Here is a 25,504-nt window from a genome sequence, read left to right as displayed (position 1 = left end):
ATGCAATTCCAACAAATGTGTTCCTTGTATATCTATTAAATAATTCTCTAGAATTGACAAGGGCATTCCCGTCATTCCATAGCATGAATATTTTCTTTTGCTTGCAATTAATTTATTACCAACATATTTATGTTATATTTTTTTTGTAATTAATATTGAAGAAATGAAAATATAAAATGGCATTATTGGTGGGGGAAAATACTAAAGGAGGAGGTGAAAGACCGAAGAAGAGGAAGAACAGCGACCGCTTCTCTTTCCTCTCTCATCTCTCTCTCTCTCTCTCTCTCACACACACTACGTTTTTTTTGACACAGATATATGAGTCGCCCCCGAAGCCTCCATTTATAATTTTATATATTGTGAGCAACTTCCATCTTTCTTTTTCCACAAGGCGATTGTAAAAACACTTACTGCAAAGAGCAACAAAGAGAAAGTAAAGGATCGAAAGAGAAAGAAAGAGACCACAGACGACAGAGCGACAACACAGAGAGAGAAAGAGTATATGTACATGTATGAGAGTGTGCTTGTGAGAGAGAAGGAATTGAAGAAGCTTTCAATACCGCAGAAGGGAAAACGATGTCTGAGAGCTTTACATCCTTTCATACTCTTCAGCTCTAAAGAGGTACATATAACATATATATGTGTGTGTATATATGTGTGTACATGAGATGATGAAGGAAACTGAAAATGATGATTAAAGGAAAATTAGTAATTACCATTTAGGTGAGAAGAAGAATAATGAGAGGGGCATAGCTAGGTAGAGCTTGTGTTCACTCACTCTATAAATCCATTCCCCCCCCCCCCCTTTCTCTTTTCATTTTATTTCCATGATGTGGGTGTGTTTGTTGTCAGATTTGCATATTCAGGAGCTGATCCTTGATCAATTCGATTAACTACAAAGCGAATTAGATGATGATGACGATGAATATGATGAGGAGGAACAAGATCTTAACATGGGAATAGCAACACCTTCATCGCTTCCTTCCATTCTCTCAAAGACACACCAACACCAACAGCAACACCATTTGAATTCTATGTCCCAAGATTACCACCACCACCACCACCAAGGAATCTTCAACTTCCCGAATGGGTTCGAGAGATCCACGACGGTAACACAAGAACAACAACAACAACAACAACAGATTCGGAGGGAGAAAGTCAGGGTGCAAGGGTTTGAGCCACAACAAACAACGTTAGTTCCGATAGAAGAAGAGGAATCAGGAAGCCTCCCAGTGTACGAAAACGAAGGCATGTTATCGGAGATGTTCAATTTCGGTGCCGGCGGCGCCGAATTATTGGAGCAGCAACCACAATCAATGACGACGACGTTTCGTTCCTCCACAAGGACAGTGGGCAGTGGTGGCAGCGAGTGGTACGGAAACAGACAAGGGATGTTAACTGGGTTGGGACCGTTGGGAGATTCAAAGAATCATCATCATCATAGCCGTGACAGTAGTAGCAGCAGCAGCATGGTTCAGCATCAGCATCATCATCATCATCACAACCACCACCATCATCATCATCAGATGTCAAACATTAATGCTGACCCTGCAGCTGCCATGCAGCTTTTTCTCATGAACCCACAAACCAGATCCCCTTCACCCCCTCCTCCTTCTGCTTCTTCTTCCACTCTTCACATGTTGCTTCCCACTTTCCCTCCTGGTTCAACAACTGGAGGGTCTTTTGGTCAATTCTCATGGGTCCCTGACACTTCACAAGAAGGAGGCACAAGCACTGTTGTGGAAGGCCATGGCCAAGGTCTTTCCTTGTCCCTTTCTTCTTCTTTGGAAGCGGCAAAAGCTGAGGAATTGAGGATGGGGGATAGTGGGTTTTTGTATTTCAATCAAGCTAGTGGAGGAGGACCCTCTTCTTCTGCTCAATATCCTTATAAGAATCTCGCCGGTCATCACCACCAAGCATTGCATATACAACAAGGAGGGATTGGACAGAATCAGCAAGGACATGTTGGGTATGGAGCATCTTCATCAACACCATCCTTAGGTGTGGTTAACGTGTTGAGGAATTCCAAGTATGTCAAGGCTGCTCAAGAATTGCTTGAAGAGTTTTGCAGTGTTGGGAGGGGCCAGTTCAAGAAGAACAAGTTCAGTAGGCAACTCTCAAACCCTAGTTCTAACCCCGGAGCTAGTGGTGGTGGCGGCGGCGGTTCTTATTCTTCATCAAAGGATGTTCCTCCTTTGTCAGCGGCTGATAGGATTGAACATCAAAGGAGGAAGGTCAAACTTCTAACCATGCTTGACGAGGCATGTAATCTCTCTCTCTCTCTGTGTGTGCTCTTCTTACCCTCTCTCATTCTTCAAGAGTCAAGGGTCTTCGGTTATCTTTCTTTTGCCTTTTTTCCTTATTATTTGTTTAGTTGATTAATAAAACACAGTCCTGCAGCGAGTATCTTAAATTCAAGAAAGGAAAAAGCCGGCTGATACAGTAGGGTTCCACTCCTTAGGATCAGTTGGTATGGATTTGATCGTTATTTTAATCGTAACTCAATTTTTTAATCTCCCGATTCGATTGGTAGGAAGATTTTATAGTCTTTTGAGTTTTTTATAAACAAAAGAAAAAAATAGAGTTTGGTGAAAGTTTGAAACCGGGACACTACCATTATAGGAGAATACGTCCATCAAGAAGCGACGTTTCTTCTGATTATTAAGACATACCAAACAGAAGGAGGGTACTCACCAATCATATATATTATTGCATAGCAAGTTGTTAGAAATGGCATTGCCCACTCAGATCCATACCCATCGTAATAATATTGAAGTGAAAGTCATTGTTCATATCTCAGATGATTCGGTGGAATCGGGAGAGAGCAGTTTTTTCTTTTTCTTAATTTTATTAATTTAATCTTCTTATAACTTTTTTCACACAGAAAGAACACAAGCACACTCTTCATTGGCATTCACAGTACTGTGCATACCCATAAGTTTCCTTATTTTCCACACGTTTATGCTCCTCCCTATCTTTTCATTTTTTAATTCAGAAAAAAATGTCTCACCAAATTCAAACACTTAAATGAGAAGTTGCGAACATCTATAAATATATTACACACACACACACACGTGTGTTTATGTTTCACTATTTGCATGAGTTAATTAACCCGCCATATTTCTCATTCTTAATTAAATTATGCATGTACCCATTTCTTTCCTTAATATTTCGTCGGTTCGTCTAGCTTTTCACATACCGAACAATGAATATGCGTAAACGAGAACATGCATGTCTTCAACCCATTACAAGTTGTACTTTCAACATTGCATCTTATAATAATTAATAATCATATTATGATTATATCTCTTTGACGGTGTAAATAATTATTGGGGTTGTGCAGGTGGACCGAAGATACAGCCACTACTGCGAACAAATGCATATGGTGGTGAACTCATTTGACCTGGTGATGGGTTTTGGTGCAGCGGTTCCATACACAGCGCTAGCACAGAAAGCAATGTCTCGTCATTTTCGGTGTCTAAAGGATGCGATATCAGCGCAATTGAAGCATAGCTGTGACTTGCTGGGAGAGAAAGATGGGGCAGGGACCTCAGGATTGACCAAAGGAGAGACCCCAAGACTTAAGTTGCTTGAACAAAGCTTAAGACAGCAAAGAGCGTTCCACCAAATGGGTATGATGGAACAGGAAGCTTGGAGACCCCAGAGAGGGTTGCCCGAACGTTCTGTCAACATTTTGAGAGCCTGGCTTTTCGAGCATTTCCTTCATCCGTACGTCGTTTCCTTTTCCATCTCTCTCTCTCTCTCTCATTATTGTTAGTTACATACACAACAAGTCGTACTTAGAATTGACCCGGAGGAGTATCTTCATATTTTTAATCTTGATTATAGCTTTTTAATTTAAGGTGTAAAATTTGGAGCATATATAAGTGAATCCCCATGCCATTAAATATGTATCCTTTAGGGTAAGAGAACTTAAATGAGTAGGATTAATTGTTGCATCATTTACAAATTTTGTGTTTAAGAATAAAACGGGGTAATTTCTAATTATCAGTTGAAAAATTAAAATAAAAGGGTTGTATATATGAGAAGGATGCCATTTAATTTAACTCAGACAATTATGAGAGAAATGTGGTCTAGACTTGGGAGAAGAGAAAAGAGAGTTAATGATTGAAAGAATGGGAGCAAGAGGGACCGTGACAAAATGACATTTAATTTTAAAATGTGAAAAGCATAACACACAGTACAATAGATAGATAGATAGATAGATACCGTGATTAATAGCGGGGAAAAAAAGTAGCAGAGCTTCCGTTAATTAACAAAGCGTAAAAAAGAGTCGCAGAGGGAAAGACCGAAAGTGGGAATCTAAAAGCCATTACGCATAGGATGGTTAAGAACAGTCATTAATTCTGCAGAGTCCTTGGGATGCATGTAATAAGGTTGGAAGCTAAAAGCTGAGTAGTAAGTAATATTTATACATGCATGTAGATGTAGGCATCTCTTGTTTTAACTGCAATAATAATAAATTTTGGTATGATTCTCTCAGTGTTATATTGAAGAGAAGAGAGAGATAAGCACATTAAGTTGGGTGATTAAGAGGGGATAAAGTAGAGGTCAGTGTGTACAGCGATACACTTTACTTCTGCAATGGCAGCTAGGACGTAGATCTTTCTTTGTTTCTCTTAGATTCTCACGCCCACGAAGGGACAGAAAGAAAGGTTTCATACTCAGCTAAGGGTACAGAAAGCTGGGTGTCTCTTTATACGGTTAAGGCAAGGACTCTGATGTCATTTTCTGGTCTCTTTCTCAGGTACCCAAGCGATGCAGATAAGCATCTGTTGGCACGACAGACTGGGCTATCGAGAAATCAGGTTCGTCCCCTCCACTCTCAGCTTTCCACAATTGAAACCAGATAGAGACAATTTTTCTCTAGCCTACCCTCTGTAATAATAATAATAAATCATATTTAATTAATTACACACACGGACCACATACGTGAGAAATAACAAAACTTTTACTAAAGTAAAAAATATCGTTAAGAAATTTAAAATAAAAATATTTAATAATAATAAGATATATATATATATATATATATTATATTTTTAACATGTGTATACGTTAAAAAACCATAATAATAATAGTAAAACGGAAGAGAAGAGAAGGGACCAGCAGTAAGTTCAGATGCAACTTACATGGTTTTGGGCTTTGTGTCTCTGGTTTCCTTTTCTCTCTTTATATTCCCTTTAGAGAAAGACAAACACCAACGTGGGTTTCGTTGTTTCTTTCCTTTCTTCATATTTTTTATTTTTATTTTTCTCTTGACAAAAATTATTCTTTTTTTAATATACTTGGGATTCTTTTCGTTCTTGACTTTAATTCTGAAATTAATATGTTCTTTCGAGACATGAATTCTGAAATGGAAAGAGCAGGCTAAGTACAGAAGCAATGAGACATGGAAGTTTTGCTGTTTTGTGTCAATTTTTAAAATATTAAAAAATTGAATTATGATAGTTTGGAATCTCGTTCACTCTCCCTGTCGCTCTTTTTCTCTCTCATATCAATTGGCTTCACTTCTCCCAACTACACGATAGGGACCATAAATAGGGGAAATAAATGATCCTTGGAGGTATCATAATCTCATCGTTGTAAATTCCTTACAACCTTCTATACTTGGCTAATAAATGCCATATTAGTATTCATACAACTTTTTCTGCCAATTCATTATGTTAGTTTACTTTCCTTCAAATTTTACATAATCAGCCAGTTTAGAATTTCACAGTCCCGTAAGATAAGATTCATTCTTGATTTTGGCACGTTCTATCTAAATCATTAATGTCCTCTTTTGTACATAAAAAAACTGTCAGAGACATAAGAGAGAACTAAAAATATGCCTCCATGCCTTCAACAATGATGTATAAAACACATTACATATAGTAACAAATATGGTATCGATTATTTTCATTAAGCAGTACTTTTCTCCTGGATCTTCCCAGTGGTTTTTGTACATGATCTGCAGATTCTGCATTAATAGTGTACCTTGTATTTTCCCTGAACAACCAAAATCCAAAAACTACTGCTACGTTTGAGCACATGTAATTAAGGGGATAAAGAGAACGCCTATTAACTTCCTAACTTCTACATGCATGCCTATACCCTATAATAGTCAGTGAAATGAGGAAAGACTGGACAGTCTGGAATCTTTTGATATCTTAGGTCAAACGTTGCATTGTCCCTAGCTTCTAAGAAGAAACTGCTGATAAATATTTTTGTCTTTTAGAATTGATACTATATATAATTGCATTATAATTCAAATATGTCATTTCGCTGTCCTTTATGTCACACCACAGCGATGATATTTCATGGCCTAAACACAATTTATCATGGAGAGACAAATAGCAATGAGTCAGAAAGCAATCTTTTCTGTTTCCTTTTTATCTTGAATGATTAAAATGAATGTCATAATTTTTTTTTATAATCGAAAAATTCTATTATTCATACTATTCATTATCTTCTTTTTTTTTTTAAATTCTCTTCTTATATATATAAACTTTCGAGGGAGAATATGTTTTAGGAAAGAATATATATATATATATATATATATATATATATATATAGTATATATATATATAGAGAGAGAGAGAGAGATAATGGAAGGTCAAGATCAAATGTTTGGGTTGTGCATGTACCAAATGTGACAAGCATTTGCATATTAGTTTCTACTTCTTTTAGTGTGTCTATATCCACATACATATATATATTAGAACATTTTTCTCATTTTAACAATGTTAGTTTACTATTTGTATACCAAAATTCTTACGTTATCTTATATCGATTGATAATAATTTAATTAGCAATTAATAAAGAATAAACTAGTAACAAAAATAATAATCTGTTTTTAATTTCCGTATTTATTTAATAATTGTTTATATTCTTGCTATTAAATAACCCAGATTGTGCTGTTCCAAGTGAAAGTAGAGTAAAATATTTCGTACAGAAGTAACTTTAGTTTTCACTTATAACAACGTGACAATTGGGGAAGGACACAAGGTAGATACATGCATAATTAATGGGACAAGAATGAAATTTAACTAGATATTTAAATTTCATTTTCAGGAACATTTATAAAACATGGTAGCAGTATCATTGCTATGTAGCATAGCATGCTGTAAATCATAAATAGCAATATACTAATGGTTTATATTGAGGCCACAGATGGATTGAACGTGTTATTATGTTTCCAGGTATCAAACTGGTTCATTAATGCCAGGGTTCGTTTGTGGAAACCCATGGTGGAAGATATGTACCAACAAGAACTTAAAGAAGCAGAAGGTGCAGAAGAGAGAGAAAGGAACCAAAGCAGCAGCAACAGTGGCCACCAAGCAGCACAAACTCCAACGCCCTCAACAACAGCATCAACAGCAACAGCGCCACCACCAACAGCATCACCACCAACAACAATAGCAACAGCACCAACAGGCAAAAGATCCGATATCAATGCCCAAGATAGCGACCCTTCACTCGCAGCAATAAATAATAGACACCAAGCCAACTCCACCGCCACCACCGTTGCCGCCACCGCCTCTGAGGTGGTGCCACCCTCGGAGCTGCCCCCACACAACAACACCGACGAAACGTGTAGGCATGGTAGCTTGGTTACGACAACGGATTATGGGACCGCTTCTGCTACTTCTGACATTGGTTCAACTCTTATTAGGTTTGGGACCACCGCTGGTGACGTGTCACTCACCTTAGGGCTACGTCACGCTGGGAACATGCCCGAGAAAACCCCTTTCTCTGTTAGGGACTTTGGAGCCATTTAAACTTAATTCCCTATATTACTTCACATATTATTCAAACTAATAATGATACGTATAGGAGGTTGCTCTTTATTATTATATTATAATAATATGATATGATATATCAAAAGAAACCATTTTCCCTTCCTTTATTTATTTTCTCTCTTATATTAATCCCTCCCTCTTAATTTAATTTGCATTTTATGGAGGGAAAGGAAAAATGGAATACAAATTGAGAAACGTATCCTTATGTGGGACAATCAGCTAGCTAGCAAGGTAGGCTCTGTGGTGATTTGTAAAATTGTATAGTAGGATGTTTTCTATTTTCTTTTTTCCTATCTCATATATGTACTTAAGGTTTTGTACCTTAATTAATTTGATAGGACTTGATCTAATTAATAGAATAACAGATGCTCACTTTCATTTCTTATTTGCTTGTGTACCCTAATTTAATAGGACTTAATTTAATTTAATTTTATAACTAGTACACGTTTATCATAATATTAAAATATTTTAAATTTAACAAATTATACAAGTTTAAAATGAATAAATGTTTTAATTAATGCCTAAAATCTTATTATGTTAAATCAGACTTAATTAAAGAGATGGAATTTTTTAAAATTAAAAAAAAAAATCAATACTTTAAAATATAAATTTAAATCAAGGTTAAATTAAGAAAATAGAAATACAACTAACACCTAAAAATATTCCAATTTAAGATAACTTCAAAAAATACTCTTATTTCAAAAATATGATTGACAAATTATATACCAAAGTAAATCTCTTTAAAATTGTATTTAGCTTTTTTTTAATTTTTTTTTAAAAGACAAGTTCAAAAAAGGTTAAGAAAAACAAAAATTAGTTTTTATATAGTGTAATATATAAAGGTGCTGGTTTAAAGAAAAAAAAAGTTATCACGTTTTTTTTAACGCTTTTTTTTTTTTTGTAATCCTTGTAAAGCATCAAATAAATATTTTATGAAAAAGTGAAATGAATATGTAGTATAATATAAAAGTGGATTATTGAAAATAAAAAGATTGTTTAACCTCATTTATAACACTTCTTTTATACATCTGTTGATAAAAAGGCTTGATGTTCACTTAGCTAATTTAACATGGTCAAGAAATTGTTGGGTTTTGGAATGACAAACGGAATACAATAAAGGATTCTAAAATTTTCCAAAAACTTCCAAGGAATCCATGTATTACTGACGAACTGTAATAATGGAATTACATTTTTGTTTGATGGAACTTGAGGTCACAACTTTTTTTTTCTTTTCCAACTCACTCACAAAATAAAATGAGAATGATGATATTGGTATTTACATCAATATTGGATAAGATAAAACTAGTAACTAAAACGGTGGGTATTATGCTAATGATTGCAACTACAAAGAACAAAATAGTAGTCACCTGCAAGAGATGAGATTTATAGTTTAAGACAAATGATTTTCACTCCAAAATTATTTTCTAATAACAAAGAATTACTGAAAAATAACTTGAAATAAGAATGACTCAGGAAATGAAAAAAAAATTGTTAAGAAAAAAGAGAAAGACATCTATCACTCTCTTTTCATCCTCATCACAACTATGTTTTAATTTGTTATTCTACTTTCGAAAGAGAAAGATTTGATTTCATTATAACACAAATATATGAGCTTCTTGTTTCTTATGTAAGAGGAAATGAACATAGATAACATTTTAGAAATTTTTTTATGAAGATTACTCTATTTTGGGTGGGGATAGAAGAATTTTTTTGAAGTGTAAATGAAATCACTATAAAATATATCGGATATAAATAAAAATAAATTTTGGTAGCATTCTTTGATTAAAAGAATAAATCAATTACACTCTTCTTTAGTCCAAATAAAAAAGTCATCTTGCTATTCCACTACAATAATCTTAATTTACCTCGTACTATCTATTAGAGGTGCCATATTAAGACATATTTGGAGTTAGGTCCAAAAAGTACTTTTCAATCGCCTTCAATAACCTTGTGTCAGAGTTTACCGCCGTTAATTGACTTTTACTGAAGTTTAGTTTAAAGTCTAATATTAATTTAAAGCACTGTAAAATTCTTTTAGTAGGAACAAAGCATCATTTACATATTGCTAATGAAAGATAACGAGTTTTCTTTTCCCCACTAAGTATCCTTTTAACAAATTTGACTCCTTTGCCTTTTCTATTAATTTATGTAATTCATCAACTACGATCAAATATAAGAAAAGGGGTAAGGGATCTTTTTGCCAATCCTATTTTATAACTTAAGCTCTTTAATAGACTACTATTTACCAAGATTAACATAGTAGTAAAAACAATGCAGGCTCTCATCCATTTTTGCATTTTTTCATTAAAACCTATTTTTTTCATTATTTGAATCAAATGCTTTTAATTTATAGAATCATATGCATTTTGTACGTCAATTTTAAGCACTAAACAAGGTTTACTGAACCTTCTAGTGTCCTTAATTGATTTGACTGTCAATCTTTGGAATCAACACCACAAAGATACGTTACCTTGCTAGACCAAATTATCTTTTACACAATTTTTTTTGGGTTGAAAAATATTCAAACAAGCATGATTCGAGCATGTAAGAAAGATTGTATTTAAGACAAAATATAAAAATCATACGCAACTGGTGTGTGAACAAAAAGTGCACCATAGTGTATATGTGCTAATTTGTACATAAGAATTATGCTAACGCAATACTTGCATATTATTAATACAAGTTGTTGGATTAGTACAACTTGCATACTTTTTTCAGCTAATTAGTGTAACTTGCATATTTTTAACAAGCATGTCAATGTTTTAAGGATGGTTAAAAATCAATAAATAAAATTTTTTTGAATAAAGATTATGTCAATATATATTAAAAATATGAAAAAAATATATTAATAATATTTTTAATAAAAAATATTTTTAATTCATTAATCAAATCTTAAAGATACTAGTTAGAGTTTATTTTCTTTGATCTAAACAAACAAACATCGATAAATCTCTAACTTTTATTTTATCTTTTTTTCTTAATTTCTCTCAATTTAAATAACTTAAAAATTCATCCTACTTTATATTCCTTCTTCTTTTCTCTCGTACCACTTTCCACCTTATTTCCTGTCATTCTTACTTCTCTTCAAATCTAAATAAAGCTTCATAATTGGATGCTTATGCATAAGGGAAAAATCAAATCCTCACACTTGGGGTGTGTTTTTGGAGGATTAATCATATATCCAACTACAACTTAATTGTTAATTCCGTTTCTAATATACAAAACTAATAATGGGTAGAATACAGTAATAACGGGAATTCATCTGTATAGGTAAACAAAATTCACATTTTTGTTCCGTAAAAGCAAAACAAAACCTTAAACAAAGTAACAACCACTTCTCACCTAATATCTATTCTTATCCCTCTCAAATTAATTTACAAGGTTGTTTTACAACACATGCATGGTTAACTCTCACCTGAGTTAGTTCATAAAGTTACAAGTTTTGGGATTTTCATTGAGATGTTGCACTAGTTTGCTAGATAGTTTATAGTTTACAAATAAAGCTGTGAAAAAAAAAAGATATAAATTGCAGCTTTAGTCTGTAAAGTTAAGAGAAGCTACAATAAATGTTTAAAAATTTTATTTAAGAATTACTAATAGAAGGTCAGAGGTTCAGTAATGTCACTGTCTTTAATATTTAGTTTCAGAAAATATCCCCCAACATGACCCTGAAGTGTTCAATTTAATAGATTATCAGAATATTTGGCTGTGCAGAGAGAACATGTCTAAGGTTTCTGATCTATGGACCATCCGCTTCTATTTATTAGGAAGCCACGATAGGGCTAAGTTTAGTATGTGAGAACAATATTAGTAGTTTGAATAATACACTGTAAAAAGTTAGTCAATTAGATTAGCCTATACTAATATATTTTTTTAATAAAAATTAAATTATTAGTATAGACATTATAAATTTATATTTATACTGATAAATATTGTATTAATATGTATTATTAATATATCAAAGATTGAAATAGTATATCATCCTATTAATGTAAATCTTTTAAATTTATACCAACAGTTTGTTTTATAATTAGAATATGCGTATACTCCTGAACACAATTTTAATGTTTGATAAATTTCATCCCTTGAAAAATGATAACTGTTTATAGTAACAATGCTAACATGTTTTTCTTCACCACATTTCATTATTAATTTATTAAATTCCATATTATCTTACAATACAATTTGGGCCTACTATTTTTAAGCGGGATACATAGAAAATCCAATTAATAATGAATAAGGTGTTGAAAAAATTTATTGAAAAATATGCTACAAATATTTTTTTTAGTAATTATAAAAGTTTATCATACAAATTTATTATGGTTATCTGAACTAAGGTTCTTTTTAATATTTAAAATAATGATATTTATTGAGCAAAATTATAAGTTAAATTGAAATAATTTAAATATATTGATTTACGTGTTTAATTATTTTTATTTGCTTATTAAAATGAATACAATAGTAACATTTGAATTTTTTTTAGCAAAATTACATTAAACAACCTAGAATCCCTAAATCAATGTATATTCAAACAAAATGAGAATAATAAGAAATGGCAAAAACATACAAAGATATTAAAAGAAAGAGAGTAGATAATTCTAAATGTCAACAGTGAGAAAATAATATCATCTCTAAAAACACTAATAAATTTAGTAATATTAGTTACATAAAATAAATCAAGGGGAGCTGAGCCTGTGCACACGCTCTCGCTATATAACCTGGCTCCCCATTATATTGTACCAAAAAATAAGGTATTTGTGAATTTGAAGTAATGGTGAATTAATTGAATGCTCTTATCTTCGAGCCTCTGAAATTGAATGCCCTTATCTTTGAGTCAATTAATTGGTGGGTAGTTTAGTTTTATTTTGCTATTTATAATTACAAAATTTCTATGGTAATTAATTACTAATTGTGTTCTCATTGTGACATGAGATGGCGACGTGTTCAAAGAAGAAAATGATGTGTTGATCAAGCTTTAAGTGAGTAAACATATTATTTTCAATGCATTCACATTCATCATCAAGAAGGAGATAGTAGGGTCTTTGGTTCATTGACATTTAACACGAAGATGGAGAAGGCAGGGTCCTTTGCAGAATGACAAGGTATTATAGATTCATGAACAATTTTATTAACAGAAATAATGTCTAACCACTGAAAGAAACTACATGAAGTAGTATGTTTAGAAATTAATTTTTAAATATATACACAAAAAATTAAAAAATAATATATAATCTGACATGCTACATAAATTTATATAGTACATAACGCAGCGAAAAGGAGAAGATAGATAGGACCTCTACAACCCCTAGAGAATGGTTTATTTGTCTTATGTGGCTCAGCTGTGCAACAAATAACTTAACGTTCAATGGCGAATGAAAGAGGACGAAACTTTGATATGGACCCCACTCTTCTGAGCTCCAATGAGCATGTTGCAGGGAAGATATGACACCAAAATTGGACTGGGCCCCCCATTTCCCATTTGCCACAAAAAACACAACCTACTCATCACAACCTCATATGCCCCCATAGGTGGGTCCCCAATTATAATTCTTTTAAATTAATCAAGAAAATGAGATGAAAGCAACTATAAATTCTTCTCTTATCACTATTATACCTAAATAATTATTGTTAACCACCTAAAATAGACACGGGAGACAAATTTTTATTTGGAGAATAATGTGGTAATAAGGAATAGTCAATGTAGCACAGCTTCAAATTTAGATGTAAACTCGATCACACGAGAAACTATTATTATATTAATTAATTATGTTTTGGGCATGGACCAACCTATATCTCCTATGCAAAAATTAGGTAAAGAATAAAGTGGAACGTGGCTTAGATACGTTGGCTTTGGATAGCCCACGTGGTGGTACCAATTCTCTTCCATGGAAAATACAATGGTTGCAAATTCCGATAAGGGAGTACGGTTCTGCTTCTCCTCCAGTGCTAGCTAGCAGCATTATCTCGTAATCATTTTGCTGAGTTTAACACTGCTCTGCTTTGCTAGCTCCTCTTCACTTTGGTCCCTTATCCCTTTCTTGATTTCTTCCCCTAATCGATTACGAATACTAACTCATATGGATCATTTGAATAACAAAATATTATCTAACACACGGATGCATGCTAATTGTTATGAGTTTTTGTTTTTGAAAAATATTAATTATTTTGATGCATGCATGATTGATCTTGTAGAAAGTAATATACAAGTGTAATAATATTGCTGTATGATGGAGATGGCTTACATTATTAATTTTATTTAGATGATGTGACAATCTATCTCTCTATTTTATCTTTACGTGTTGGTTGAATAAGGAGAGATAACCCAATACTTCTCTTAAACTCATTCTGTCATTGATGAAGACAATTTGATCATCATTAAGTGCACTCACTACAAATCAACAAACCAATTAACCCAAAATTTAAAAATATAGAAACCTTAGAAACTTTGATTTTGGTAAAAGTAAAGTTTCGAAAAATAAATGACATTGATTGAATTTATGAAAAACTACGGGCGAGGTGGGGTTTAGAAGGGCCTACAAAGCGCACATTCATCTAGAGTCAGGCGAGGACCACTGTGCATTATTTTAAGTCCTTCTGAAGAAAGCCGTTTAATTAAACCATATATTATATCATGCCAGTTTCATAGAGGTGTTCATAGGTAAAACCAGGCTTTTAGTATTAATTCTCTGTGCAAATATGCATGCAGAGAGAATCTAGATTTAACTCGTACAAATAAACATTGAAAAGGCAAAGACAATGTCTTGAGAGGGTTAAGAGGGAACATGTACAAACGGAGAAATTAAGCTAGTAGAAATGGAGGCAGCTCTCTGACCAATACTGTTCATAAGGGGGGGGGGGGGGGGGGGAGTGTGCTATTCTTCCTTTTCTATGCAACTTTCAAGTTTGAATGTTTCTTCAATCTTTCTCGGTATCTAACACATTAATTGATTATTTTGATTTTTCCATTCTCAGCTCAGGTTACTTTTGAAACCGTTGCGATTTTGTAGTAGGTGGGTAATATTAGAAAGCAACTTTAATTTCAATTTCATCTGAAAAAATAATAATATAATTTTGTTAACATTAATTCTTAAAATTGATTTTATAAGTATCTAAAATTACTAATAGCATATTTAGTTCGAGGTCTACCCACCATGGACGTGTGCTATTTCTAATGCTACTAAGAGTAGCTTTAAACATCTCAGACGTGCGTATTTCATTTGTAATAAGAACTTTCAATTTAAATATATAAATTCAGAACCCGCGAAGCTAAAAACTTAGAAGATGAAGGGTATCTTTTGGAATTCCCATGAGATAGTCATTTCACAAAGAGAGTAAAACTAAAAGTAGTTTTAATTTCTGCTCGCTGCATGTGTGATGTGGACATGAAATCTACGAAAGAGACTTAAGGAATGTCCCTCGCTTTTTTGTGTTCACTTTTGGGGGTTTAGAGACAGATACAGCTCCGAGTAGGACACATGAAATTAAAACCAACCATCTATATATGCCCATAATGATTATTTCCTTTGGTCTAAATACAAAATATATACAAATAAGATCACTTACCCGAACTGAGGCATAAAATTACAGCGTCACCTATGGTCTAAATTAACGAAAGCTGAGGCATATACATAGACATATGTGAAGAAACTTGGAGCATCTTTGCCAGAAATTCTCCTTTTTCACTCATGTACTGCTACCAAGTAGATACCACACATATCGTACGGTCGATATAATTCACATTGACATGAACATAATGAGAGACACAAATTACAAATTTACAATCACAGATACTGTCATGTTCCCACACAAAAATGTATGTGCTGTTCTAATTTCATTTGTGTACACACAAGTTTTTATATACCATCATACATGATCCTGAGAAGCTTCACGCTTTTTAATACAATTTTTCAAACACATTATTTAATATTCTTAATTAAAATTTATTAAAAATCACTAAATTATGGATAAGACTCATTGAATAAAAAAAATAGATTCACATTATTTAATAGTTTTCAATAAATTTCATCTAATAAAACTCATTTCTAGCATCAACTTTACAAGCATATCAATGGTGGGGATCAAATCTTAAAATTTTGTTTTAAAATCTTAAATCAAGACTTGCCGGTTGTAAGAGTAATTTAGCCTTGGAATTTATTCTTATATTTATCTATTATTTTCTTTGTATCATTTTTACCACTTGTTTTATAAGATAGCAACAAAATTATACATTTTAACAAACTATTTCTTTGTCTTTATTTTTCCAAGAACTAGCATCAAGATGACCTTTATTTTTATTTTATTTTTCAAGTATCAAGATGATGTAAAAATATTGATGGGAAAATGTTAAATTTATTATTCATACATGTGCCTTTATCTATTTTTTTCCTTTAGTCGACGTACACACATGTGTTTGTGGTGTTTTTTTTTTTTTTTTTCTATACAGACGTGGTTGTGTGTGTTGACTAGTTTTTAGTATTTCCATCCTAATGGGCTGGGCTTTCTTCTGTCACTCTCTTTGGGTTCATAACCTGTGTTTTTAAGTCATTTTTAGTAAGTGAACAAAAACAACGTCATTTTGGTAAACTTTCCCGTTATGTCAATTTCACTAGTTTGCTAAGATAAAATGTTAAGAGTTAGGACAAGGCCCAAGGCCTAGTCAACATCTGTGTACTTAAAAAAATGGTTTTCTGTTGATTAAAAAGATAAACACGAACAAACAATGTGTTTTTTTGAGGCCAAACACACAATAGTTTCATGATTGAAAACATTGTTTTAAAAAGCTTAAAGCCCGGGCTTGAGGAGGTAATCTTGGCCTAGTGACTTTTTCATATAACATGCCATTGTTGACCAAAAGAATTAAACATCACATATCATATGAACTCAAGTCCTGTTTTCAGTTCTAGGACCCAAAGCAAAGTCTTATTCAGTTCCATGTCGCCAATCCTTTTTTATTGAACCCAAAAATATTCATAGTTCTGATAATATACTATTTTGTCGCCAATCCTTTTTTGAAAGAGTAATATATTATTCATGGTCATTATGAAAGGATTTTATTACGACATGATTGATGACACAAAAGATGAACTTATATACCCATTTAGTGACTTATGCCCGGACGAGTTTAAAAGGAAGAAAATGTTTAGTGACTGTTTGGCATGAAGAATTTAACATTTAAATAAATGCCTTTAATACCACAGCTCTCCTAAAGTTTCTGCAAACATACAAAAATCTATCCAATCATGTCTCATTAACCAAATGCAAATGCACGTTATGGGTAAGGTTATGTTGAGATGGAAGGTTATGGTGGGGATTTGGGCACAAGAGATAATAGGTAGTTATATTTTTATTTTGAATAGTTTGTTAACTATCAATTTTTATGATTGATTTCAAAAAATTTAAAACTATTATATATAAATATAATAAATATTTATTTTTGCAATAGTACCTATATACTTTTCTTTTTTAAAACTAACTTAAACTGATTTTAATAAAATTGCTAGAAATAAATAATACTTATTTGAAAATGTTTTGGAATTCGAGAAGTAAAATAAGAAGCCACTACCTTCTAACCATTACTTGTGTTTTAATACTTGCTGTGTTAAGCCGTAGGAAAACAAGAATAAATAAGGCAAAAGCTAATCATTAAATTGAATACCACAATGCTAAGGTAGAAATAAACAAGAGAACGAAATTCATCAGGAAAAACTAAATTCATTTCCATTCCATTTCCTTAAAGAGATTATACAAAAACCCACAACTGAAATATCAATTCAATGAGGTCTTCCTCAAAGAATTCATAGTCAACTCATGCAATGCACACAAGAAACGTCCCATTACTTACCTTGTTAGCTGCAGGAGGTTAATCCACATTCTGCAATCAACAAACATCTTTACAATTCTTCAAACTGGTTAATTTAAAGTGAAATTCCACTACCATTCAAACATATTCACTGACCCTATTTCACACTTTTTTTCAGTGTCTGCAAACACATTGAAAAATCTGTAAACATGGATCCACGCATGAATTATATCTAGTAAAGTAATGAGCATGGATCCATAATGATTTCGGCGTAAATCTAAACATGCTATCATTCGTGCTGCTTTGGCAGCATTGAAATTGAACTATCTGACACAGCAACATTACCTTGGTTTTCCACATAAGGTCTAATGAAAGTTCTCCTCCACCAGACCTCAAAAGCTCTCTGAAGATTAGGACAACTATCACCAGTTTTCAAGAAACTCCCCAACCATGAAAGCAAAATACTTTGTTGATCCTCAAGAGGCAAGGTGAGAATAGTCCTCCCAATTCCTTCTTCCACAAGTTTCCTATCAAATGACCTGCATCCATGCTGTAACCAGTTATAGTCGTTCATTAGAGGCTGGAGCCATGTCTGTAACAACAACTGGCGTGTGTCCTTTGATGGCAACAGCTCCCCTCTTCCAATGCCAACATATAGTCTTCCAGAAATGCAGCTAACGTGATAACGCGACACAATTGGCAGCTTTTCGTGTAAAAAAGCCAATTCCTGCTGGTTTGCCCACATCAGTGCAAACTCATCGGCCGCTTGTTTGTCAATTAAGATCTCAAGCAACCATGACAGGTTATCGGCTTCAAGAGCTATATGCTTGGTCACGTGGTCCCGGTCATCACTTGGTTTGTCTGCAAAGGCCGGTTCTGCAGCCTTCTTGAACAGTGACAATAACGAATCCAAGCAGGTTTTGCATGATCTATAAATCCTGTCATTGCAGATGTCAGATGAACGTGCATAGCTTGGAAGTCTGTTATTCTCCCTGAGGAGCTTTAGGACTATCAATTTCATCTCTCGGCGACCTCTTTCCTCATTGCTTTTGAGAACAAGTTCAATGATGTGGGAAAGAGTGTCTTTTGGGACATTAGAAATGTCAGAAGAAACTCGTTTTAGTACAGGGTTGACCCCAATTCCTTCAGCTTGGAGTTGAAGGACAGTTGAGACCACCTTTTCTTCTTCTTCCTCTCCAACCCAAGGGACTGCCTCCAAGTACTCCAAACATGATTGGATACATGAGCTGAAGCCAAGGAATTCTGCAACCTGAGGGAATAATATTTTTAGGTTGTCAAAATAAATTTAACAGCTCTTTCTCCAAATGCTAACTACCAAGTAATTCTAGGGATAAGAAACACAAAAAAAAATAAAAATTATGCATATGATGATCATAAAATATTCATTCAAATAAATTCAAGTTCTTCACAAATCCTAGCATAAAGTTGGATATCATGTTCATGTGCTATAGTTTATACTTATTGATCAAGGGGAAGGTATTCTATTGCTAAGCAACATATACATGCTATGATCCAGCATTTTATGGAAATTCAAGCAAAAAACAATTTGTAAAATTTACAAGTCAGAGACTAGGGATGCAAAATTAGTGGTGTTCATGGGTTGGGTCGGGTGAGTTTTGATATAAAAAATGATCCGACTTGATCAAAATTTCATGGGTGGTTTAGGTTTGTTTTGGCAAAAAAAAAAAAAATAAATAAATAAAAAAAAAATATATATATATATATATATATCTACTCAACACATTTGTGGTTGGTCGGGTGACCAACCACAAATGTGTTGAGTAGTTATGTTAGTACCTACAACATTTTATAGAAAAATTAAAATTTTGTGTATGATTGATGATCTAATCCAACATCTCAAATAACATATCTATTAAAACCAAATGAGAAATTATTCATTACAAAACATAATATTGTAACAATAGTTTAATATTCATCTAAAATAAAAAGTTTAAGTAATACAAAGTAAACAACTAACTTTGACAACTTCTTATAAAGTACAAAATTCAATATTATAAGAAGTACAAAATTCAATATTCATCTTCACAACTTAAAGCAATACACTATTTAAAAATTAAAATATCAAATCACTTATCAATCTTTAATTCTTCACTTCAAACAAACGCAAGAAATCAAAATGGAGCAGAGTTAATAAGGAAAAAATTCATGTGTGATGGGTCATCGGGTCTATTGGGTTAAGTTGAGTTTTAACATTCCAAACCCGCGACCTCACCCATATTTCATTGGGTTCCAAAGTTTTACCCGAATTGACTTGTCTACCCAAATCAACCCACAAATTTTAGTTGGGTTCGTCAAGTCAACAAAACTGGGGAACAACCCGAGATGCAGTAGTTAACTTGGACACTAAGAAGTTATCCCTTACAGTTACATCTTTGCAAAGCCGAAAAGCCATGAAAGCATTTCATAATAGTTCATATTTGAATTATTGTGGTAGAATATACGCATAGATAGAAAAACATATGAAGAAATGGGGTAAAATGCCCGGCAGATACAGCAAGGATCACATTAACTTAGATACTTTATTCTTTTATTCTGACCTCAATGCTAGCTCATCTTCAAAAACTAGCTTTCCATTAAGAACTGTGTTTAAGTGCATAATAGAGTATTAATTATGTCAACCTGTAACAGCAAGCTTTTCTTTATGAAGTAACCTCTTTGTTTTTGCTGAGAAAGATGGTGTTAACAATGATCACCAACAAATTCTGGGGCTTGCCTCTGGATCTAATTGAGCCCCCTCCACTTTTAGGGAAAACATACCACAAATGGGATCAAAATCAATATGAACAACAAAGAAAATAAGATATAAAAAGAAGGATCTTTGAAGTATGAATGGGTTTAATTTAATGGTGTATGCTATCTAAACAGTAGGGCATTAAAATTCACACAATGAAGAACAGCAAACAGTTCATTCCACATGCAAAAGGATAATAATGAGTCAGATTTGAGATGAATGAATTATTATTATAGAGTAAAAGTGACTCCAGTGATTTTAGCCACAGCCTTTCATAATCAAACCTTGTAGGGACAGGTTCCGAATATTTTGACCAACAACAATAATATGATGTTGTGGCAATAAAAACTACCTCAGAAATCTACTATTTGTTTTTGGAAAAATAAAACACCCCATGTGACACCATGATTATATCATGATGATCACTACAGTTCTCATTCATGGAACACTCCACTCTGCAATGCAACTGTTGATCTTTCCATGTCAATTGTATTTACATACAAGTATGCATTACAAGATAGTTATGCATATACCTTTGAAGAGTACATAAGTACATACTTGATAAGAATAATTATAGAAACTCCCCATTAGAATATAAAACGAGTGTTTGTCTGGGGGTTACATAGTTACATGAGGATTAGAATAATTGACACACATGTCAACTGTCAGTATATGGTATCCAATTGTTTACCATAGAAAACACAAACACAACCTAATAAATTTCATGTATAATGGAAGCACTTTCTCTTTTAAGAACCAAGTGGAAAAGCGATCATGTAGTCAAAACAATAAAGGCCTCCCAAGAAAAATGCACCTACCAATCGCCCTTTAAGAAATTACTATTCTTGAAACAACTGTAACGCACCAGTTTCTGTTTCATTTCACTACAGCAACTTCTAATTAATTTCATTTTGAAATCCAATAAATTTTAATGAGAGGAGTATAATAAATTCAACACCCGAAGTATAATTACTCTTAAGCAGAAATATTAAAATTATGCTTCCAAGCAATGACGGTATTACAGAATAACAAATAAGCAGACAGAGACACCATAGACAATCTCAAAATCACAATATCTACAAGAACAAATGAGTATTAGCAACACCACACCACATATTTCATCCTCAGAAATGCGTTGTACAACAGAATTGCATTGGAGTGCGTAACAGCAGTCAAGGTAGATTAAAGAAAAACAACAAAGGAAGACAAAGATGGGACATTACCTTGAGTATTCGAAGAATGCGAGATACACTTTGCTTCATAAGCCGCTGCTTCATCTCCTTACAGTACATCAAACCAACAGTTTCAATATATATCTCAACATCCTCACAATCACCAATTTGGAGACATGTTAAACTCGACTGTTCAGAGAGTTTTTCAGAAAAGAAACTACTCTTCTCAGTCAGAACATCCTTGTGCACACTCAACTTGACAGAGAAACCCTGCTTTCCTAATAAAACCACCTTCATATCACAAGTTCCAGGTTCACCAAACTCAATAGCTACCTTTTTCGGCAAAGTTTCAATTTTGGGTCTCGGGGGTCTCTCTGCAGCCACAGATGTAGTAGGTGGCGGTCTTTCTGGAGCAGTAGCACATTGTTGATCATCAGAAAGCATCAATCTTGAAGGTGCAGGTGCAGGTGCAGCACCTCTTCTCTCACTCACTGCCACAGGCACTGGCTTTTTCTGGACACTAGTTTTTGGTGGGGGTGAAGAGGGTTTGGGCTTATTTAGAGGATTTTGAGCCTTAAGGCTTTTCTGAAACACAACAGGAGAAGGGCAACACCAAAATCCTTCTGGGGTGACAGCTATCGGAACATTCTTAACCTTTGTTTGGCCTCGCTCTGCCCTTGTAAGCCTAATTTCCGCCATGTCTAACAAGGATTCAATAACAGTAACACAGCTAATAAAGGTAGAACAAGATATGATAGCATCACAAGAAGTGAAAAAGATGCAGTGGAAGCAGAAAAATAAAAAAACGAAACAAAACCCTCGCTTTCTCCTATGTAACAAACAACGATTTGGTTGTACTTGCACGTCAAGTCAAGTCAAGGGGAAGAAAATGAAAATCTCTCGGCAAATTTTGTTCCACTCTTTCCGCAAGTTCAGTTCTCCCTTTGAATACTGTGCTTTTCCCTCATAACTACAGAAACAAACAAAATCAACAGCTACAATCTTTGAACTTGATCTATCTCTACCCTTAAAAAATCACTGCAGTTTCACACAAATTGCATGGAACATGAGCAATGCTATTTCATTTTTTTTTCAAAAGGATTTGAATCTCAACCAGAATAGCAGAACTAGTTACACCCTTACTTTAATTTCCCTTCAAAGAGAGATAAAAAAAGAAGAAGGTATTAATGCATTTTCAAAAGTAAAACCGAAGAGTTCTCATCTCAAGCTCCCTGAATACCCTCTAGCTGAGATCAGCATCCAAGTAACAATAAATAGAGAGAGAGAGAGAGAGAGAGAGCAAAAAGCCAAAAATAAAAAAGAAAGAAATAAAAATGGTTCCTTTCTCTTGACACTAGTCACTACACCCCCAAAAGCACTAAACTTACCAGGACATAGACATGGTGTCATATGAGAAACCTCTGAAAATTCATGTCTTTATCCAATCCAACTAAAATGAATCCACAGAGTGTGAAAAGTGATTAAACAGGAGCCACAGTGCAAAGCATGAAGGGAACCAGTAAACAGAGAGTTGTAGCAAGAGAGGACAATCAGTGCAGTGCAGTATAGTATAGTATAGAGTTGTAAACTTGTTACCTGTGACTGTGATCCACTCTTTAATTTGTAAAGTAGAGGGAAACACCACAAAACCCGAAAAATAAAAAGCAAAAGAGAAGGAAGAGGATGTAGGAATGAATGGATGATGGCTCGCGGCCTGTGTTTCCACTTTTCCAGTTCTTCGCTTTTGATGATTGTCTTTGTACCTTTGTGGGTCTCAGAAATTTGCCTGAGTTGGCCCCTTGAATTTACAGCATTTGTCCAAAAAAAAAAAAGAAAAGAAAAGAAAAAAGAAAAGTAATTGACTTTTAATTTTATTTTTTTCTCTGTTTTTCCTTTTGTTGTTCTCTACACTACACAGAACTGAGACCACAGTTTCATTTTTTGCATAATTTTCTGATATTCTCTGTGTCCCAGTTGCTTTAAGGGACCGTTGTTGGATTCTCTAGGCTGGGAGTGACCGTCATGTAGAGTAAAGGTCAAGTTTGCTACACGGTGCAATGCTTAGTACACCCTTTTATTTAAGGTTCATGTCATGTTTTGAGATTGAAGACTTGATAATAGTAATGTGCCAGCATGTGAACTAAGTATGTTCAATTTAGTATTTTCCTAAATTAAAAATGCACTCTCTTCTTTTTCTCTTTTTCATTTTTTTTAAATCTTGAAAGGTTTGTTGACCATTAGCAGTATATGGGACCGAAAATGATGGATAGTGTAAAGAGTAAAGTCCAAACCAAAAGTTGAATGATTTCCTGCTTCGATCTTCAGAGAATTGGATCGCTGTGTTTGTTTGCTTCTTGACCTTTTTATTTTTTCAATTTCCATGAGTCAGTCCATCAGGTTCACACTGTGTGCGGTATCTAAATTTGGAACCTTAATATTCAATCGCTAGTTAAAATGTTGATTGCATAACAAATGGTATATATATATATATATATATCAAAATGTAATTTAAAAAATTATTTGTTACCTGTTGTAGGATTGAAAATACAAGTTCATGAAATTATTTTTTAGATTTCTTAACCTAAATTAAAACTTATTTGAATTATTTTAGTTATTGTAAATGCTTGATATATATTATATTGTGTAATTAATTATTTTATTGTATTTAAAATGCAATTTAAACTTAATTAAAAAATTTATTTGAGATATTTATTTTAATTTAACTCGAGTATCAATATGTATGAGTACTATGAATATGTAGGTACCCATAAAGTATGAAAATGAAAATGAAAATTACTATTCAAGCAAGTATTGGTTCATATATGAATACTTTTTTCAAAATACTAGTATAAGAATGGGTGTATGATACTCTATTGAAGTATGTGTTGGTACCATTCCCATTCTCAAATTTATACCCATTCTTATCACAAAACTTAAAATATTTTTTGTTAAAAAATGTAATAATACATTCATTCTTATACATTTATTACAATTTTAATGTATATTTTTAATAAAAAAAAAAAAACTTTTTTATCAATTTTAAACGTCGGTAATAAGACTTATGTGTAAACATTTTATTACCAACATCTTAATTGCATGTTTGTGTATTACACAGCCAACTAGCATTATCAACTCAAAATGCTTTTCCTGTCATAATACCTAACCCTTTTTCCTTCATTAATTTCTTGCATGGAAAACGAATCTTCCCAACCTAAAGTTTGGCATAAATTGGCATCATTTGGGTCAACCCAAAATTGCCTGATCAAAATAAATGAGGATTAAGACTAAAAACTATAAACGAATTTAAACATGAAATGTACATATTTAAAGCATGATGCGAATGACAATGGGACACTTGATTGAATGATTTAGATAATAATTCATTCATCAATTGCCTTTTGGCTGAGCAATATTTGCTATTTGATTGGCCTCTTCGTAGCCACACCTAACTTTATCTTACCTGCAATATCTTCCTAATCAAGTGTGCTTTAATGATCAGCCTAACTTAGCTAATTAATTTAATGAAAGCTTTAAAAACAAATAATTATAAATTAAACAAGTTGTCAGGTTACTTATCTGGAAAATGTGTTGTTGGCGAATGTATAGATCTAAAATTTTTGGATATTGCTTATTTCAAATATTCATAGAAAATTAATACAATTTACTGAATATTTTATCATTAAAAAATAATTATTTTATTTATTTTTCTTAATATATTATTAGCATTTTTTTAAAATTAAAACAAAAATCTCTCATTTATTTCGTTTCCTTTTCTAGCACTTACTGCATGTTGTGCGTATTCGTACGTATCAAAATATCTTCTTGTACAAGTGTCAACTCAAGTCAACTTACCGTTAGTTAGCCCAAGGCCCAGTATATATTATTTATATAATACTGAATGGTACGAAAATTTTGACAAAATATGTATTGGAATACCATTCTCTGATTCCTGCCAAAGACC

At 33.1% G+C, this 25,504-nt stretch overlaps 2 protein-coding genes across 4 annotated transcripts; one reads left to right on the top strand and one right to left on the bottom strand.

Annotated features, from left to right (window-relative positions):
* The first annotated feature begins 200 nt into the window (after nucleotides 1-200).
* LOC113857710 (BEL1-like homeodomain protein 4) lies at nucleotides 201-8,182 on the top strand. Of its 2 annotated transcripts, XM_027489849.1 has the most exons (6): nucleotides 407-622; nucleotides 853-1,428; nucleotides 1,510-2,261; nucleotides 3,344-3,729; nucleotides 4,769-4,829; nucleotides 7,200-8,182. In XM_027489849.1, exons 2-6 carry the CDS (start codon nucleotides 954-956, stop codon nucleotides 7,776-7,778), a joined length of 2,253 nt encoding a protein of 750 aa, XP_027345650.1. In that variant the 5' UTR covers nucleotides 407-622; nucleotides 853-953; the 3' UTR covers nucleotides 7,779-8,182. The 2 variants fall into 2 exon arrangements, with proteins under 2 accessions (XP_027345649.1, XP_027345650.1); XM_027489848.1 differs by having other exon boundaries at nucleotides 201-622; nucleotides 853-2,261.
* A 9,315-nt stretch (nucleotides 8,183-17,497) lies between these two features.
* LOC113857966 (BTB/POZ domain-containing protein At3g50780-like) lies at nucleotides 17,498-23,592 on the bottom strand. Of its 2 annotated transcripts, XM_027490328.1 has the most exons (4): nucleotides 23,140-23,592; nucleotides 22,932-22,993; nucleotides 21,595-22,513; nucleotides 17,498-18,868 (listed from the first exon to the last, which is right to left on the bottom strand). In XM_027490328.1, exons 3-4 carry the CDS (start codon nucleotides 22,240-22,242, stop codon nucleotides 17,888-17,890), a joined length of 1,629 nt encoding a protein of 542 aa, XP_027346129.1. In that variant the 5' UTR covers nucleotides 22,243-22,513; nucleotides 22,932-22,993; nucleotides 23,140-23,592; the 3' UTR covers nucleotides 17,498-17,887. The 2 variants fall into 2 exon arrangements, with proteins under 2 accessions (XP_027346129.1, XP_027346127.1); XM_027490326.1 differs by having other exon boundaries at nucleotides 17,499-18,868; nucleotides 22,932-23,498.
* Nucleotides 23,593-25,504: the final 1,912 nt, after the last annotated feature.

Source organism: Abrus precatorius, unplaced genomic scaffold, assembly GCF_003935025.1.
Source record: "Abrus precatorius isolate BTA unplaced genomic scaffold, Abrus_2018 Scaffold2, whole genome shotgun sequence".
NCBI lineage: Eukaryota > Viridiplantae > Streptophyta > Magnoliopsida > Fabales > Fabaceae > Abrus > Abrus precatorius.
Note: the sequence above shows the minus strand (reverse complement) of the source record. Positions and strands in the feature narration are given on the sequence as shown.